We start from the raw sequence: 17,569 nt of genomic DNA, 5'->3' as shown, positions 1-17,569 counted from the left end.
ATTTAGACTTGTGTGACCAACCATCATATGCTCCTCATCGTTGTGTCGGGAGTAAACCACGCCTCCAGGTGATGATTGGCGCGCGCGTGCGGGTATGCGCTCCAGGTCTGGCTCGTAAGGCAGCGGCCGTTGGCGAGAGTGGAGGGCTGGTGCGTTGGTTCGTTAGCTAGCCCGCATGGCCAGGTCTCCCGTGTACGTGCATGCACCGTAGTTAGCAGGTTAGTTGGTTAGTGCATGCATGCATCATGGATATGGACGCCGTGCATGTAGCTGGCTTAGTGAGTTTGTTAGCCAGACTAGTGCGTGCGTGCGTGGAGTGGCCAGTGTGGTGGCCGGATGCTGTGTGTGCAGCCGGGTATAAAAGGCCCCCTGATGTATTGATCGAGGGGAGCCGAGTGTAAGCCATGTAGCCATTGTAAAGAAAAAAAAGATTGGGGCGTTTGAGCGCCCGTGGCGGCGTTCGTCATCGGTCAGAAAATCCTGTGTTTATTGTTTTTCTTTTTCACCTCCGTTCGAGTGAGAGAAGAGTTTAGCTAGAGGGTTGCGGTTTCAACATGTTGTGCCGTTGAAGTGAATATCAAAATCACAAAGCCAAACTGATACTACTAAAGTAGATAACTTGCAAAGGATTATGCAATTTGTATAAAAAACAACAATCTAGACGCATCAGGAGGAACAGGGCTAATGGTTATTCCTCTTTGGGGTGACTAGGAGCCCTATCTGAGTAATTCATCAACTGATCCAGTGAAAATTCTGGACATGTCTCTCGGGAACCATCTGGACCTGTACGTATGTGTCCCTAAAATGACATTTCTTACTCTACCTCAGTTGGTCCATCATCGTCAGAAACATCATATAAGCATAAGTCTCAAGGAGCCACTTCATCTCAAAACCTTTTGGCTCCATATTTCATCGCATATCCCTCTGTTTTGTCAAGAGCTTCTAATTTGTATTGCGATGCTTGTCGTTTTGGTGCTTAATGCCAGAAAGAGCTTGATAGCCATTGGCATATTGTCTTACATGCCTGTAATTGGTACATCACTATGTCTTTAGAGTACAGGCATCAGTCATGAAGTGGCTTCATCAGAACGGTATTGTCACAATGTAATGCACGAGCTCCCGATGCCTCCGAAGCCTACCATGCAGAAGTTATGGAAGTGCATCATATGGTGGTACGTACGAACTATTCATCTCTGAACTGCATGCTTGCAGCCTCCCTTCTCTTATATGGACTGGAAAGAGTTCGAAATTGACATGAAATTAATGTGGATGTACTATTTGATTCCTTGCAATTATTCAGAATCTGTAGTCAGGGTACTCCAGTTGTATGGGCATGGATATATTTTTCAATAAAGGGCGCTTTTTATTAACTCAAAATGTAGCATCAAGCGGATACAAAACATCATGAATATCATCCGACCTCTGCATAACTAGGATGCACACAACCAAACAACAAAAGCCTATCAAAAGGAAAAAGTAATAAAAATAACAAGTCGACAACAGTAGAGTCCTACAGACCGACACTATGCCTATGTCAAAAATGAAGGTAGATCGATTCGGAGGTTGTGATGCCACCCATGTTGGAAAAAAACTTCCATAGCCGCATGCTCCAACCGCGTACACACCGCCTTGAACAACGATTGGTACTCCGGTCGTTCTAGCGTAGACCACATACGAAACAAATGCGTTCAACGAAAAATAATCTGTGGAGAAGAAGCAAGTGCGTACAATGAACATGGATATATAGTACTTCCTCTATCCCAGAATATAAGAACGTTTTTGACACTATGCTAGTGTTAAAAATATTCTTATATTTTGGGATGGAGTGAGTACTAGACGAATTTGTTTGAGGAGGGTGACATCAAGTCCCTGGAAGTTCAGAACAATTAATGAAGGCTTTCTATATCTCGGCGTTGAAAAAAAAAGAGGCTTTGTACGTGATTACATTCACTCACATGTGCCGTGAGCAGTTGCGATAGACATGACCGCACCCGAAAAAAATCTGAACAAGAGCCAAACGAGCTAAACTTGCCATGTCCAGCACGAGCACGGAACCATGCATGGACGACAGGAGGTGGACCAGCAAATTAAGCCACGGCAGCCACCTGCATGACTGCCACAGATCTTCACTCTGCCATGCCTCCACTGCACAATCATGGCCTCTCCTCCTCGCTCCCCTGGCCAACCCAGTGGAGCGTGTAGTGAGGATGGCATCCCCGTCGTCGACTTGGCCGTCCTCCTCAACGGCGAAGCCGGGGAGCGGTCGCAGGCGATCCGGCACCTCGGCCGGGCGTGCCAACACTGGGGCTTCTTCATGGTACGATTGCACTATTATTACTTGTGTACGACCCAAACGCTAAACGCATGCATAGGTCGATTCTCAAGTCTGGATAAAATGATAAATCCATGATGAAGGTGACCAAACATTCACTTCATCACCGGAGACCGTATGTACCTTCACTTCATCGGTCTTATCGCCGGTGCTCATGAAGACGGTAGAAGGAGGACGACACCGGTTTGGACGCTAGGCGCCACCGCCGTAGGATAGGTTTAGGGGCGCTTTTTTTTGTTTTGAATGTTCAAAATGTAGTTAAATGCGTCATGTTTGTATGAAATCCATAATGTCCGTACGAAATCCGCCCGTGTTTGCATAAATTTAATCCGGTTTGCTGAAAAATAGTTTGAAATGTATGCGATTAGTGTTAGATGGCTGCCTCCTGCATCCATGTCCGCGGATTGATTCTCCCTGTCCACGGACGAATGCGGAAGATTTTTTGTGGGTTACTGTTGGAGATGCCCTTACATGCTGTAATTGATACTGTACATCACTATGTCTATAGGGTATAGGGATTAATCATGAAGTGGCTTGGTGAAAATATTGCTTTGATATTATTATTTTTTGAAATGAAGGTAAAAGATTTGCCTCATTCGTTAAATAAGGGAGAAAAAAGTTTTTAGATTGTTACAAAGCCCTCAATGGAGAAAAAAAAGGCATGCCAATTACTCGCACAATACAATAAGCCCTAGCGTTTTTCACCCGCGGTAACTCAAAGCTTAGCGTCGTCAACGATTGCATTTAGAAGGATTGGTGATGGTGTACTTTTATGGCGGAAGACACAAACGTCTCTCTCGTTCCATATTGCTTTGATATTGTGATGCTTAAGAGCATTTTCAGCCGCGCCCCCAACAAGGCCCTCCAGGCGACTTTTCGGCTGCCGGCATCGAAAAATCGGCCCAGTCGCGCCTCCAAAAGCCCATTTTTCGCCGGTTCGGGCCAAAATTGACGTCGGCGGACCAAACCCGAACCCGGCGCGCTGGGGGACGCTCGGGGGCGCCGGGCGAATCATTTTTGGCGCGAAACAGCCGCGGGCCCTCCTTGCCAGCGACTCGTCTCTCTTCTCGCCGCTTCGTCGTCCTCATCGCCTCGTTTCCCGCGGCGAATCAATGCCAAATCTGCCGCGCGCTGCCGCGCCGGTCAGCCTCCTCCATTGATGCCTCACGGGCGGCGCACTGAAGACCGGACGACGCGCGTCCCCTCGCCCGCCAGCGCGCCGGTGACACGCACAGAGTCTCCACCGCCAACGCGCCATTTCTCCCCTTTTCCTCCCTCTCCTCTCGTCGTCTCCAGTTCAAAGCATGGCCGAGCGCTTCCCAAGCGACGGCGCGGCGGCGAACGGCTTCGGTCGCCGCCACCTTCACGAGGACAAAACTCGGCTCCTCTTTGAGGCCGAGTACCCGGTCCCGCCGGACATGCAGGTGCCCGGGTCGTGGAGGATCAGCGCCGGCGGGTTCCCGGTGCCACCGCCGCCCACCGGGGCGGCGCGGCGTGCGGAGATCGCACGTATCCGCGCCTCTCTGCCGCGGGCGGCGAGGGAAGGTCCACGGTACGTCCCCGACAGCCCGCTCTAGGAGCCCTACTTCCGCCGCCGCCACGCCGAGCAGTTCGGGGCCACCAGCGGTGTCGTGCCCTCCGGCAGACTCAACTCCGAAGGCCGGCGCCAATGGTGGGGCGTGCCCAGCCGCACGCTGGAGGCCGTCCTCGAGTACATCGAGGGCGGCAACACGCCGAGGCTGGAGTACCCCGCTCCCCCGTCCATCTCTCGCCGGCGTGGGAGCTCGTGGACGCCGAGGCGCATGGACCCGCGGAAGTCCTCCTCCTCGTCCGGCCGCTCGTCCGACTCTCCCTGCCTCCGCCTCGTCAAGTTGGAGCCCCAGGACACGCCTGTCAGCGCGCACACCCGCAGCTCTGGCGTCCGCATCGACGACTCCGCCCCCGCCTCTGGCCGCCCCGTCCTCGTCAGGCCGAAGCCGGAGCCCGGCCTCCCCGCGGAGTTCGAGGAGACAGCCCGGCGTGGCTTCTCCGACGAGGACGCCCTACGGTGGACAGCACCGGGCCCTGAAGGAGATAGCCGCCCACAAACGTGGGCGTGAGGACGAGCACGGCGTCGTGATCCTCGACAGCGACGACGACGAGGACGCCCCCGGACCGTCCAACCCGCCGCGCCAACCGGGGGAGGGTTGCAACAGGGGTGGCGGCCGCGGAGGAGGTGACGACGGCGGCGGCAGCGGCGGCGACTACACGCGGTTCTACAGCATCCTCGGCATGTAGAACTGTAAGGGCGGCGGGCGGTGAGGAGCGGCGAGGAGCAGCCTAGTAGCATTTTTTTTTCTTTTTTTAAAATATTTTAAATATGTACGAACTCGTCGAAGTTTGGTTGAATTTGCGCCGTGTTTGTGTTGGAATTTAAATTTTCAAAAAAAAAACGTGGGCGCCGGGACTGGGCGGGCATCACGTCCCCAGCACACGATTTGCGCCGGTACGCCTCCAAAAGGCGATTTTTAACGCCTCCTGAGGGACCAACGGCTGGAGAAGCTCTAAGCTCCCGATGCCTCTTAAGCCTACCATGCCAAAGTTATAGGAGTGCATCCTATCATACTACAAACTATTCATCTCTGAGCCGCTTGCTTGCAGCTATCTAGATCATCCGCCGGTCTCGCTTCTCTTATATGGACTAAAAAGAGATTGAAACCGACATCAAATTAATTGGGATCCACCATTTGATTCCTTGCAATTACTTCAGTTGTTTTGAAACTCATCATAGATATATACTATCATAGTACATGAATTTCTTTGGAGGGTGACATCAAGTTCCTGCAAGTCCAGAACAATCAATGGTGACATCAAGTTCCTGCAAGTCCAGAACAATCAATGGCGCAAATTACGTATGCTATATTGCTTCCCATCTCGGCGTGGAAAGAGGCTTTGTGCTCGTCTTCACTTGACATCACAAGTGCCGTGAACGGTAGCGATAACTGATAACCCGAAAAATATCTGGAGGAAGAGCCAAACGAGGTGAACTTGCCATGTCCCGCACGGAACCATGTACCACGACGTACAGACAGCAAACTGAGCCACGGCAACCACCTGCGTGACCTCCACAGATCTTCCCCGGCAACCACTTGCTATGCACACTCAAATCATGGACATGGCCTCTCCTCCGAGCGGAGCCTCCAGTGAGCAGGACGGCATCCCCGTCGTCGACCTGGCCGTCCTCCTCAACGGCGACGCCGGCGAACGGTCGCAGGCGATCCGGCACCTCGGCCGGGCGTGCCAACACTGGGGCTTCTTCATGGTACGATTGCACTATTATTACTTGTGTACGACCCAAACGCTAAACGCATGCATAGGTCGATTCTCAAGTCTGGATAAAATGATAAATCCATGATGAAGGTGACCAACCATGGGGTGCCCGAGGCTCTCCAGAGCGCGATGATGGACGCGTGCAGGGAGCTGTTCGGCCTACCACCGGAGGAAAATGCGGAGTTCATGGACGCCGGCCCCATGGACCCCGTGCGCGTCGGCACGGGCTTCAACTCCGCCGTCGACGGCGCCAGGTACTGGCGGGACTACGTCAAGATGTTCGCGCACCCCGAGCTCCACTGCCCCGCCAAGCCCGACGCCCTGCGGGGCGTGGCCGCGGAGTACGCGGCGCGCACCAGGGCCCTGCTGCTGGACCTCACGGCGGCCATCTCCGAGAGCCTGGGGCTCCACGCCGGCCGCGTCGCTGAGCGCCTCGACCTGGGGTCCTGCTTCCAGATCCTCGTCGGCAACCATTACCCGCCGTGCGCTGCCGGCCCGGGCGACGACGACGATGGGGCTGTCGGGCTGCCGGCTCACTCTGACCACGGCCTCCTCACTCTGCTCTGCCAGAACGGCGTCGATGGCCTCCAGGTCAAGCACGACGGCCGGTGGCTCCTCGCCAAGCCCATCCCCGGCGCATTCTTCGTCATCGCGGGCGATCAGCTCGAGGTGACTCTCTCCTCCTTATTGGATCTTATTATGAGAAGATGTCAAGAAAAATCTGAGTCTGCATGTTGGTTCATGCGTTGCTCTTACACGTCCATCCATCGGCGCATGCAGATTGTGAGCAATGGAAGGTATAAGGGCGTGCTCCACCGCGCATTGGTCGACCGCGAGCAGGCGAGGATGTCGTGCGTGAGCCTCATCGGGCCGTGCCTGGACGCCGTCGTCGAGCCAGTGCCGGAGCTGGCCGTGCCACCCCTGGGTCTCGGCCTCGAGTTCAGGGGGGTCAAGTACAGGGACTACATGGAACACCAGCAGAGCAACAAGCTCAACGACAAGGGAGCACTGGACCTCGTTCGGGTGCAGAAACGCCCAGCAATTCTTTATACCTAATTTATACTAGAGCATGATTCCTCAGGTTAAAATTCTCAAGTTGACCAAAAATTCCGTGTCCATATTTGTTTTATTTTAGCAACCGACCAGACCTCTGGCTTTTCATCATTAATAAGAATTGCGAGAATTGACAGTACTATCAAGAGCAGCGTACCCCTTGGCCTCTCTCGCAACTGCCGGGGAAACCCGGATTTCTTTGCCTCCCGTCCGCACCACCGTCGATCCGCCTCGTCTGGTGTTATCAAGGCCACGGAGGCGCAGTGGATCTCGGCCCTTGCCGGCGGGTGGTTTCTCTTTTCTGCTTTTTAGTTTTTTAGGTCGATTTGGATTGGTGTTCTGCTTAGAAAGACGAGGCGGTGACGGCTACCTGAAGATGGAATATAATCCTCCTCATCTCGATCACGTCCTAACAGCGTGTCTAGTGTTGTCAAAGGGCGTGTTGGGGTGTCTCCCTGATAGATCACGTGGTATTCTATCGGTGTTGGTCTTCAACAGATTTTCGTGAATCCAGTCTTCGTTCGTGTATCTTTACATTGGATCCTTTCAATCTACATTTCTCTTCATCGGTGGGCGGTTGATGTTCGGGTGGGAAATTTCTATTTGCCGCTCGTTGCGGCAAGTAGTCTAGGCAAAATTTTCTATTTGCCGCTCGTTGCGGCAAGTAGTCTAGGCAACGCACAGGGGCACATCGAGGAGCGTTGGAAAGGGCCGGCCTGTTCAAACAATTGAGCGATTCCGGTTTTGGGGAATCTTCTAGGTGGTTTTCAGCCATTTTTTTCCTCGTTTTGGGAACCTTCTAGAAGGTTCCTGAACTGGCTTTTCTATTTCCCCTTTTCCTTTTGTCTTTCTTTTTTTGTTTCTTTCTTTTTGCGTTTTAATTTTTGCTTTTCTATCTTCTTTTCTTTTCATAGCACTTTATTTTTTTTATTTTTCATGTTTCGTTTATTTGAAAGCTTCAAATATTTATTTAGAATTTTATAACATGTTCTCGTTCTCAAAATTTGCTCCTAAATTAAAAAAAACAGAAATATAACAAAATGTTCTCATTTCAAATTATGTTCAGAATATCAAAAAATGTTTGTGTTTCAAAAACTCTTTTTATAAATTTAATAAAATATTAATTTTTTCAAATTTTGTTTAGAGTTTTTTTTAAAAAATTGTGTTTTAAAAAATGTTCAGTAATTTCAGAAAAATGTTCTTGTTTTCAAATTTTGTTCAGAATTTCAGAAAATGTTCATGTTTGAAGAAATCTTTTTTTTAATTTCATCAAATGTCCTTTTGAAATTTTGTTCACAATTTTAAAAAAATGTCCGTGTTTCGAAAATTGTTCAGTAATTTAAAAAAAGTTCTCGTTTTCAAGTTTCTTTCAGAATTTCAAAAAATGGTCGTGTTTAAAAAACCTTTTTAGAAATTTCATAAAATGTTCTTGTTTTCAAATTTTGTTCACATTTTCAAAAAATGTTTATGTTTTGCAAAATGTTCAGTAATTTCAAACAATTGTTCTCCTTTTCAAAATGTGTTCGGAATTTAAAAAAATGTCCGTGTTTCAAAATGTCATTTTTTAGAAATTTCATAAAATGTTCTTGCTTTCAAAATTTCTTCACATTTTCAACAATTGTTTGTGTTTTGCAAAATGTTCAGTAATTTCAAAAAAACTTCCTCGTTTTCAATTTTTGTTATGTTCATGTTTTCATAAAATGTTTAGGAATTTCAAAAAATGTTCTCTTTCTAAAAACCTGTTCAGAATTTTATTCATAAGATGTTCATGTTTCAGAAAATGTACAGGAATGTCAAAATATGTTCGTCTTTTGAAAATTTGTTACAATTTCAGAAAAATGTTTGTGTTACAAAAAAAAATGTTTAGCAACTTTAGAAAATGTTTTTATTTTCGAAAATATTCACAATGTCAAAAAATATTTATTTTGTTTAAAAATTGTTCACGTTTTACAAAAATGTTAGGTTTTGCAAAAAAAAAATCGTGTTTTGAAAAGTTTGTTATCAAATTTTGAAAATGTTTGTTTTTTCAAATATATTTAATTTTAGAAAAAAGATAACCAAGTTCGAAATTTCAAAAAAAAGTTACTTTTTTCACCGCCGATAGTTTAAATTAACCGAGGTGGCATTTCATAAAATGTTCTTGTTTTCAAATTACTCGCAATTTAAAAAATGTTCCTATTTTGCAAAATGTTCAGTAATTTCAAAAAAATGTTCTTGTTTTCAAAAAATTCTTCAGAATTTCAAAGAATGTTTGTATTTCAAAAAGTCTTTTTAGAAATCTCATAAAATATTCATGTTTTCAAATTTTGTTCACAATTTGAAAAAAATGTTCGTGTTTTAAAACATGTTCAGTAATTTTAAAAAACATACTCGTTTTCAATTTTTGTTATGTACATGTTTTCAATTTCAATTTTTGTATAGATCCAGTCTTCGTTCGTCTGTTTCTTTGTGTCTTCGGATTGGGTTCTTTTGATTTACGCTTCCATTCATCAGTGGAATGTGCTGTTCTAAGCGTTGGTCCTTTGGGGTTTAGCATAACGATTTCTTCTACAATAAGGTTTGTCTCGGCTACGGTGACAAAGGGACGCGGCGCCTCTTCGATTCGCTCTAGTGCTTATAGTTGTCGTTAGGTGTGATGTTTGATGAATAGCAAAAAAAAGACTAATTTGGATTAAGTTTTGAAATACGCATGAGTTGTTTTGTTCTCCCGAAACCCCCGAACGAACCTCAAGATTTCCCCGTCCCCCTCACACCCCGGCGGCGACAAGAAACCTGACGTGCGGCCACAGGATGCCCGCACCCGACGGCTGCGACAGCCGCCACGGCGGCGTCCAAGTCCCCTCCGTCCTCCCCATCCATCTCCCCCCACACGCCCCAACCCCGCAGCCCAGCAGCCCCTCCTCCCCGCCCCGGCCCGTCCCGCCGCTCTCCTTCCGCCACCTCTCGCCCTGCGCGCGCTGGTCCGCCTGGGTCACCGCGGCCCTCTCCGACCCCGGGTTCGCTCCCGCCCTCCGCTCCGCCGCCATCTCCGACGCCGTCGCCGCCTCCACGGCCGCCGTCATCCCCGACCGCCACGCCCTCTCCGCGCTCCTCTCCCTCTGGCATCCGGGCTCCCACACCTTCCGCCTCGCCGCCGGGCCCGCCACCTTCTCGCTCGAGGACGCGCTCCTCCTCGCCGGCCTGCCCCCCTCCGGCGCCCCCTTGGACCGGCCCCTCACTCCCGCCGAGGAGGACCTCCGCATCCGTCTGGTGGTGGAGAAGGAGAAGATCAGGGAGCTCCACCCGTGCGCCCGTAAAGCCCGGCGGGTGTCCGCGGAGCTCTGGCTCGAGTGGTTCGACAGCAGAATCCGGCCCGGGGAGGACGACGAGCTGCGCCACCTCGGGTTCCTCGCCTACTGGCTGGCCTTCTTTGTCACCCCACGCCTACGGCGCAAGGGCTGGGAGCTACCGGAGTGCCTCTTTGCACTCGCCGCCCGGCTTTGTCTTGGCGAGCGCATTGCCCTCGGCCCGGCGTTGGTGGCTAATCTCTATGCGGAGATGGACAGGATTGTTACTTCCGGGGTGGCGGGTGGCCGCGAGGACGTTTGGGCGCCGCTCTGGCTGCTGCAGGCGTGGATGTGGGAGCGCTACGACCGCCTGCGGCCGCCAGAGCTGAGAGCACCAGAGTTCCCTGTCTCGAATGTGCGCGTGCTCTTTTGGGCTCGGAGGAGGAGGAAGACCACACATGAGGAGTCTTTACGGGTTTTGCAGAAAGAGGATAATTGCTTCGAGTGGAGGCCTTACCTGCACAACTCTCTCAACTGGACTGAACCTGAGTGGTTCAGCAAGGAAACCGTCTTGGTGAGCTCTAGAGGTAAGCATAAGCCCGAGTGGTTGGAGGATTACCTTGCAATTATAAGGCAAGCGGCGTTGACTGGATTGTGCGGTGATGGCATGTATAACTCGACAATGTACAATCCCCACATTGTCGCAAGGCAGCTCGGTTATGATCAGGACGTTCCTTTTCCTATTGTCCATGGGTTTGACTCCAAGGGAATCGAGGTGTGGATACCTGGTATCTGCAGACGCGGGGTGGCCAGCAAGGAATATCTTGCATGGTTGAATGGGCACTTTGTGGGGCACCAGGATGCTGAGCAATATGGTAGGTCAGAAATTGCACACCAGGAAAACAGTGCTAGTTCATCTCCACCGAATTCACCTAACAGAAATGTTGCAGATACGGCAGGTGATAAATGTAGAGAAAGTACCATGCCAGATAGCAGAAAATGCAGCGTAGAAGATCTGCTACCTCAGGAGAACGAAACGGAGGTGGTTGTCCTAGACCTTAGTTCAAGTGATACAGACTGCAGTGCAACTGCGGTGAAAGGAAAAATTGAGAAGAAGAAAAGGTTAGATAAACTCTCTGGAAATGGTGACTGGAATAAGAGAAACAAGGTGTTTGGTGGCCATGAAGGTCTCCAGGCATGTGATGATGGGCTTGAAGGCCGGAAGTACTGTGGCCTCCAAAAAGATCCAAATTCTCACATTAATAAACGTGTTGCACAGCTTGAGAGTGACGATGAATGTGTTGTTCTTGAATCACATGGTGAGAAATGTGAAGTAATAAACCTCGATGATGATCAGGAAGAGAGTTTCCTTGATCCTGAAGATCATGATAGGCAACTTGTCCTGGAGCTAGAAGAGTTTGTGCGCTCTGGGCTTTTCTCACAATGGGAGGAAAGCTCTGATGAAGATGAAGTGGGTGGAAGGAAGCAAGAATCACTGAAGAATAGCAACAATGACCCTTATGCTGAAGCAGCCATGAGAGAGTACCGTGTGTTCTTTGAGCTCATTCCCCAGAGACCACATTACAGAGGGTTGGTGAACAACGATGACGCTCTACGAGATCTGGCCTGCAGTGGGATGTGGTTATTATTGGTTGGCTTGGCAAGGGAGGTGCTCAAGACATCATGTGACACTGATGCTCTGGAAGTTGCATATTTGCTGAAAAAAGCTCGGGAATTGGAACAAAATGGGTTCAATGTGAAGCACTTCATTGCCCGTCTGAAGGAGCCACAGACCCGACTTAGAAGGCTTCAGAATTCCAGGGCAAGGCTTGAGTATGCCCGGACTAAAGCACAAGAATCGGAAGGTGTTAAATCACTTTCAAACCATTTGAGTAAGCTGAAACACAATATACTAACAATGGAGAGGCATTTGGATGGAAATAAGCAAGATCATAGTGCATCTGTGCATAATGAATTGAGTGAAGGAATCAATCTAGCCAGCTTGGAGAAGGAAGTAGAAGCTGCAGAAAAATACTGTCAGGCAATGAAGGATGAAGTGGCTGCTATGAGACTGAGATACACAGATATTTGACACTTGGCCTGTAAATCATACTCACTAGATTCACTAGACGTGCCTGGTAGTAGGCACGTCGAACTTGAGCAGATTTCAGGTTACTGTGTTCAGGTTACAGTGGAACTTTGAAAGATGGCGCATTGCAAGCAGAAACCCTGTAACATGACTTGGCTGAATTATGTTTCTTGTTTCGTGCACCAAGGGACCATTGTGTTAGTGGACCTTGAACTTTATTCCTGATGTGGAGCTCTGTTTTGCATGGATCAAGTAGGCTTATCCATGGAATATATACATGTTACTTTTATAGAACAGTACTGCAATGTGCAATTTGCTTTCATAATTTTCTAATCATGTGTCAAATGCTTAATTGGTCAGACCTCACCCGAGCTTGTGTCATATAAGCAAGGAGAGTGGTTTAACACGTAATTATCAGATTGCCAGCAGGTAATTACTAATAAGATTTGCAGATTAAGAAAAATTTGGTAGAGAATAGGAAGTCACATTCTTTATGTTAGGTGAGCATAACTTTACAGTGGGTGCTCTTCCATTCTGCAGCGGATTCATCGAACTGAAGATATAAAGCTTCATGCTCTACTTCGAGGATGCAAAGGCAAGTGTGTTACTTATACGAAAATATTTACAGTTTCTTTGCTGCAAAAATCTCTTCAATAGGAAGGAGAGTAAGTCAAAAACACATACATATAAGTCTAGGTATTTATGACTAGTTATAAACACGTCAACCCAGGTATCCTAATGTGGGGCCATAACTATACTGCAAGCGACCCAGGCTGTCCGCCCCAATGAGGCAGTAATGGCTGGCGGCCATTGCTAAGACTAGGATCCATTTCCCTTGCCGATTAAGGGCATGTTTGGCAAAAAGGAGATTAAAGTTGTATAAATATCAAGAAAATACAGAAATTGAGTGTCATGTCCAGTTGAATCCCAGCAAAAAATGTTGGCATTGTATACTGTTGCTTTGCGTGGGTGCTCCAAAAGAATTTTGAAAGAAAAATGTCTTGGAGAGAGGGGACCCGAGTTTTAGGACATCGAGTTAAACACAACTTATAGAGTAGATTAAATTAATCACATTTTCACTGCTAGCGAGACTAAATCAGTTAGGGTATCTATGTTTAGCTGTAACCCCTTCACACAGGGTGACTGAATCATCGAATTAAGGGTAAGAAAGAATTATATAATGATTTGTCCTCTGTTTCTCCTGTACCTATGGGGAGACACTTCCCTGCGACCATGTTTTGCTGCCATAGGCAAACAAGAAACTGGAGGCCCTCCTGCAGAAATGTAGGGAAAGACTGCGTACAATAGACCCAAAGTGGTCGGACCCTTCCCCGGACCCTGCGCAAGCGGGGGGCGGCATGTACTGGGGACTGAGCTGGATTTCACCACGGTCAAGGGGTGGTATGAACCATTTTCAGATTGCTCACTTTCCGTTCTGCATAATGTCAGATTGTTGTGGTCATGATCAAGTTTGACCAAAATATCTGTCTCATACCTCTCAGATCAATATATAGTTTATAATTCTCTAGCTTAATTTCAGACTGAAGGTGAGGGTGAGGAACAATGCCCAAATTATGAGCAATCCACCCTTCTTTTTAATGCCAGTAATATGTTATGAACCCTGATCATGCTTAATATGAATTTCTGTGTAAGGAGAGTCACTGGAGAATATAGTGTCAGCAATCAAACATTTTGGCTCCTTTTCATTTTAGTTTGCCCTGTCTTTGATTACTTTATGTATCTCTTATGCAAGGAGTATAACATATTATCGTGTGATAGCGATCAATTTATGACTGAAGTGTAAGGTTTTCAGATCTTTGCATCTTACTGAAGAATATGCTGGCTGCAATCAAAACATTGTGTCTGGCAGAACAAGTAACCATCAAAACTTTGAAATGCGAAGGAAATCAACCTGGGGATACTTTACCTGCAAAATAGATCAAAGGATATTAGAGGAGTAGAAGCCAGTTATGCTTTGAAGCTTGCGGACAACCCTCCAAAGAGATTTAAGTTGGATGAATACGAAGTAGCAATGCTGGGTAAAAAGCGAGCCAGGCAAACTGTGGTAATTAATGATGAGGACGCAAAGCAAGCTGGCATAATGACTACATCAACACCCCAGGAGAGTCTCGTGGTGCTGGTGAAGGAGATGCAGAAACACAAAACCAGCTGGTCATCAGGGACCAGCGGCAATTTGAAATGATGGGTTCAGAATGAAGTGCCGGCCCGAGTGACCAAAATGATGAATGCAATGGTGTTGTCAAACAGATGATGGTCTGACCAGTCTCTTATCAGAGAGCAGATGTAACAGGACTGAGCACTGCAGATGAGAAACGAGCCAACAGGAGGTCTCTTTGTTTCCAAGAGACAAGCTTCAGTAACTAATACACAGTATCATGACACATCTATTGAACCACTTCTACAGGAAGTGACAAGTGATAAGTTCTGGCACAATCCAGGTTAATTCTCATACATTATCCATGTTTCTTTTGGATCTCTTTAGTTTTAAGTAACACCATAGCAGTAACACAACGCTTAATCTGGAAAATTATATAATCTATGATGAGAAAACGAATCGTGTTTGATGTGCTTGCTTAATCTGAAAAATTATACAGCTCGCTGCTTTGTGCTCTGTATTCAAAGTTGTTATAGTTTGCTCAAAGTAGAGTTTAGTCTGTTTCGTCTTGATACTCTGGCACTAACTTATTTGATTGCATGTCTTGTACCTGATGATTGTGTCTTCACTATTTCATTATCGATGGAAAGACCACTGTTTGCGCTTGTGCCCTTAATTTGACAAAGCGCATTTTATGTTCATCTAAGCAGAAGAGTCTGAACTTCAGTTTGTTCCTGGAAGCTTTGAATCTGTGAGTACATTAGAGTTTTTGAGCTTTTGCTTTTTGAGGAATGCAGAGCTCAGCTATACAGTTCCTATGAGGAGTCTCTTGTGGCTGTATCAAGGGATGCACATGTAATGGTGTGCGTTGGAACCGTGGATAGGCATGATTGCATGAAAGACATACACTTTTTTATGGATGGCATGCTCTGTAGTAAACATAATAAGAAATGGCGCGCTCTCGTTCCCCGATCCAATTGCCTGACCAAATTATGGTTGATGTGTTCAGGATGGTATGGTGTTGTTCTACCAGCACATGGATATAACTAGATTTTTAAAGGATAGGTCGCAATTTTGTCATTCCCTCGGCCTGGTTCAGGTAGCTCTACTGTATTCCTCGTTTAGTTGTGTATTAAGTGTGCAGATTTTTTTACTCTCAGGAAAGTATTCTGAGACCAAAGTGTCGGACCCTTCCCCGGACCCTGCGCAAGCAGTACCTACGTGCACCGGGCTGCTCCCTAGAGTATTCTGAGAGCTGCACTTATGTACCCATTTCTTTGCTTTTTAGCTGCACACTCAAGTAATACTAATAGGAAGACTGTCGGTTCAAATGAAGATGCCGAGTCAGAGTGTGGATGGCTTGTTGGTAGAGTCCGTTACCATATGCCTAATGCTACGCGTGATCCCATTGGAGCAGTTATCCGTTTTATGTTGGGAATTCATCCGATTCTAGCTGGCAATCTGATGTTCACGATATCTTTGCCATTTGATTGTTAGCTGGCTTGCACTGATAAAACCACGTTTTGGATGCATTTGAACTAGCATTTGATGAACTTGGTTTTATTGGAACCTTGCTGCTAGTTCTTTGCAAATGGATTTATTATTGTGAATTCTCATTTTCTAAGATTATGTCACTCTGAAAGTTAATACTGTCGCTGATGTTGTTTGCTCATTAAGACTTCACTCTGCTCCTACCATGCTTGCATATAGTGTTAACACTAAATGAGATTTTCTGTATTTTTTGTATCAATGGTTACGTTTTGCAAACAACACAGTTTTTATTTTTTCCAATCACAGTTAAATTGAACAGTTGGACATGCATGCAATGTTTGCTCTGCAACTCATTGTAGCTTCCTAATTTGTACTTGATGCTGATAAAGTGACAACTATAGCAGCCTATTGCATTATTGGATGAATTTAAGCTACATTCCAACTAAACATCTCTTATCTTAACAGGCTTTGTCGTAATCATGGGCATATTTATTTTTGTAGGTTTTAGCTGTTAGGCTGATAGGTTCAACTCATATTCTATGCTAACATTGCTTGATTTTAGGAAATCTATACTTGATTGTTCATCTATTGTTTTATACTGTACATTTGTTAACTGAATCCTGTACTTTCAGTCGTCTTATTATTCTTTTTATGGCGTCTTTGCAGCAGCGAGACTAATGTTCTGGGGAAACTGCAACCTCAAAGCACCTGGTATCTAACTGGTCTTGGTTCTCTTGCAACAACACAAAGGGAGTATGTAGCGTTGCATGCATTCCCCCATCTTAATGTGCAGGTGATACTTAGGTAAATGCTATCTGGGTTTCTTGGTTATTATTTTGCTTTTTTTATCAATGCCTTTGCTTAGATGCAAGATGCAATTCTTCAGCCAAGTCCAACGGATGAGATGGCAACACAGCGGAGGAGGCAACATCAAAGACGGAGGATCCTTCCTTCCCCGCGATGACGACGAAGGGGCGATGAGGAAGCAACAACGATAACTTTCCTTAGACGAAGAAGCAGCCTGAAACAACCTGAAACACTTTTGGCTAACTCAGCGTGCTCAGTCAACATCATTACAATGAAACCACCTTTAGTTCTTCCCAAAACTGCCGAGGGCCACATTGATCCAGTTTTTGTATAAGTTCAAGGTGTAAATGATCCCGTCTTAGAGTTCAGGGGATATTGATCCATCAGAAGGGTTTTAAGGAGAAAACTATACTTTCTTGATTTTTTTTTGAGGAACTCTCTATAATCTATCTATATCTACATCTATACTACTACTATTTAAAAAGAACGTAAGGTTCACATTTCACCTTTCTTCCCACCACCCATTTGTACAACCTTTCATGTATATGATAACCAATCACCTTAATTTACTTACATTCTGAATCAATTTCACTTTAATTTACTTACCAAACTTCTAATCAAAATATAAGGTAATTCACGGTCAGAATTTAATGGACATTTATTTACACAATCGCATTATTATTGATAGGTAAATCACAAGCTAACGTATTACAATATTTATATCACGTTGCAACGCACGGGCATTGTTCTAGTATAATTAAAAAGAACGTAAGGTTCCATGTTTCATTTTTCTTTCAAGCACCCCTTCGTCCAACCTTCTTGTATGATAACCAGTCACCTTAATTTACTTATCTTTTGAACTAGTTCCACTTCAATCTAAACTTCTCATCAAAATATAAGGCAAATCACAAACAGAATTTGATAAACATTTATTTATACAATCACATTAATAGGAACAGGTAAATCACAAGGAGTTTTGAGCTGACAGTGATGGTGGCCAATTGCATTTTTGAGTAAGCGCCTAAAGAAGCGATGACATTTTTGAGCAATTGACGTTCCGAGTGGCAAAACTGAGTAATGAGACACAAGAAGTGACATAAATGATA

General features: G+C 46.3%; 3 protein-coding genes and 1 long non-coding RNA gene across 4 annotated transcripts in view; 3 read left to right on the top strand and 1 right to left on the bottom strand.

The window, feature by feature from the left end:
• Positions 1–2,488, bottom strand: part of LOC123101203 (protein NRT1/ PTR FAMILY 8.3-like) — a 41,076-nt gene extending 38,588 nt beyond the window's left edge. Inside the window, exons 1-2 of the mRNA XM_044522762.1 lie at positions 2,456–2,488; positions 2,033–2,356 (exon numbers count right to left, since the gene is read on the bottom strand). Coding sequence (XP_044378697.1) covers positions 2,033–2,356; positions 2,456–2,488 — 357 coding nt within the window. The remainder of the gene's footprint in view (positions 1–2,032; positions 2,357–2,455) is intronic.
• A 2,840-nt stretch (positions 2,489–5,328) lies between these two features.
• LOC123102225 (2-oxoglutarate-dependent dioxygenase 19) lies at positions 5,329–6,833 on the top strand. Its single transcript, XM_044523521.1, has 3 exons — positions 5,329–5,633; positions 5,732–6,310; positions 6,422–6,833. Exons 1-3 carry the CDS (start codon positions 5,466–5,468, stop codon positions 6,695–6,697), a joined length of 1,023 nt encoding a protein of 340 aa, XP_044379456.1. The 5' UTR covers positions 5,329–5,465; the 3' UTR covers positions 6,698–6,833.
• A 2,169-nt stretch (positions 6,834–9,002) lies between these two features.
• On the top strand, positions 9,003–12,224 carry LOC123102223 (uncharacterized). Its single transcript, XM_044523519.1, has one exon. It carries the CDS (start codon positions 9,485–9,487, stop codon positions 12,050–12,052), a length of 2,568 nt encoding a protein of 855 aa, XP_044379454.1. The 5' UTR covers positions 9,003–9,484; the 3' UTR covers positions 12,053–12,224.
• A 2,318-nt stretch (positions 12,225–14,542) lies between these two features.
• On the top strand, positions 14,543–16,968 carry LOC123102224 (uncharacterized). Its single transcript, XR_006448842.1, has 3 exons — positions 14,543–15,264; positions 16,323–16,460; positions 16,543–16,968. It is a non-coding gene; the product is annotated as an uncharacterized lncRNA (long non-coding RNA).
• The last annotated feature ends 601 nt before the right edge of the window (positions 16,969–17,569 follow it).

Source organism: Triticum aestivum, chromosome 5A (genome assembly GCF_018294505.1).
Source record: "Triticum aestivum cultivar Chinese Spring chromosome 5A, IWGSC CS RefSeq v2.1, whole genome shotgun sequence".
Lineage (NCBI taxonomy): Eukaryota > Viridiplantae > Streptophyta > Magnoliopsida > Poales > Poaceae > Triticum > Triticum aestivum.
Note: the sequence above shows the minus strand (reverse complement) of the source record. Positions and strands in the feature narration are given on the sequence as shown.

What these genes read in the sequence shown, in the direction of transcription:
- LOC123102225 (XM_044523521.1), top strand. Translation starts at nt 5,466, where the DNA reads ATGCACACTCAAATCATGGACATGGCCTCTCCTCCGAGCGGAGCCTCC. An exon ending in AACACTGGGGCTTCTTCATG is followed by an intron (nt 5,634 to 5,731) that starts GTACGATTGCAC and finishes TCCATGATGAAG; the next exon opens with GTGACCAACCATGGGGTGCC. An exon ending in TCGCGGGCGATCAGCTCGAG is followed by an intron (nt 6,311 to 6,421) that starts GTGACTCTCTCC and finishes CGGCGCATGCAG; the next exon opens with ATTGTGAGCAATGGAAGGTA.
- LOC123102223 (XM_044523519.1), top strand. Translation starts at nt 9,485, where the DNA reads ATGCCCGCACCCGACGGCTGCGACAGCCGCCACGGCGGCGTCCAAGTC.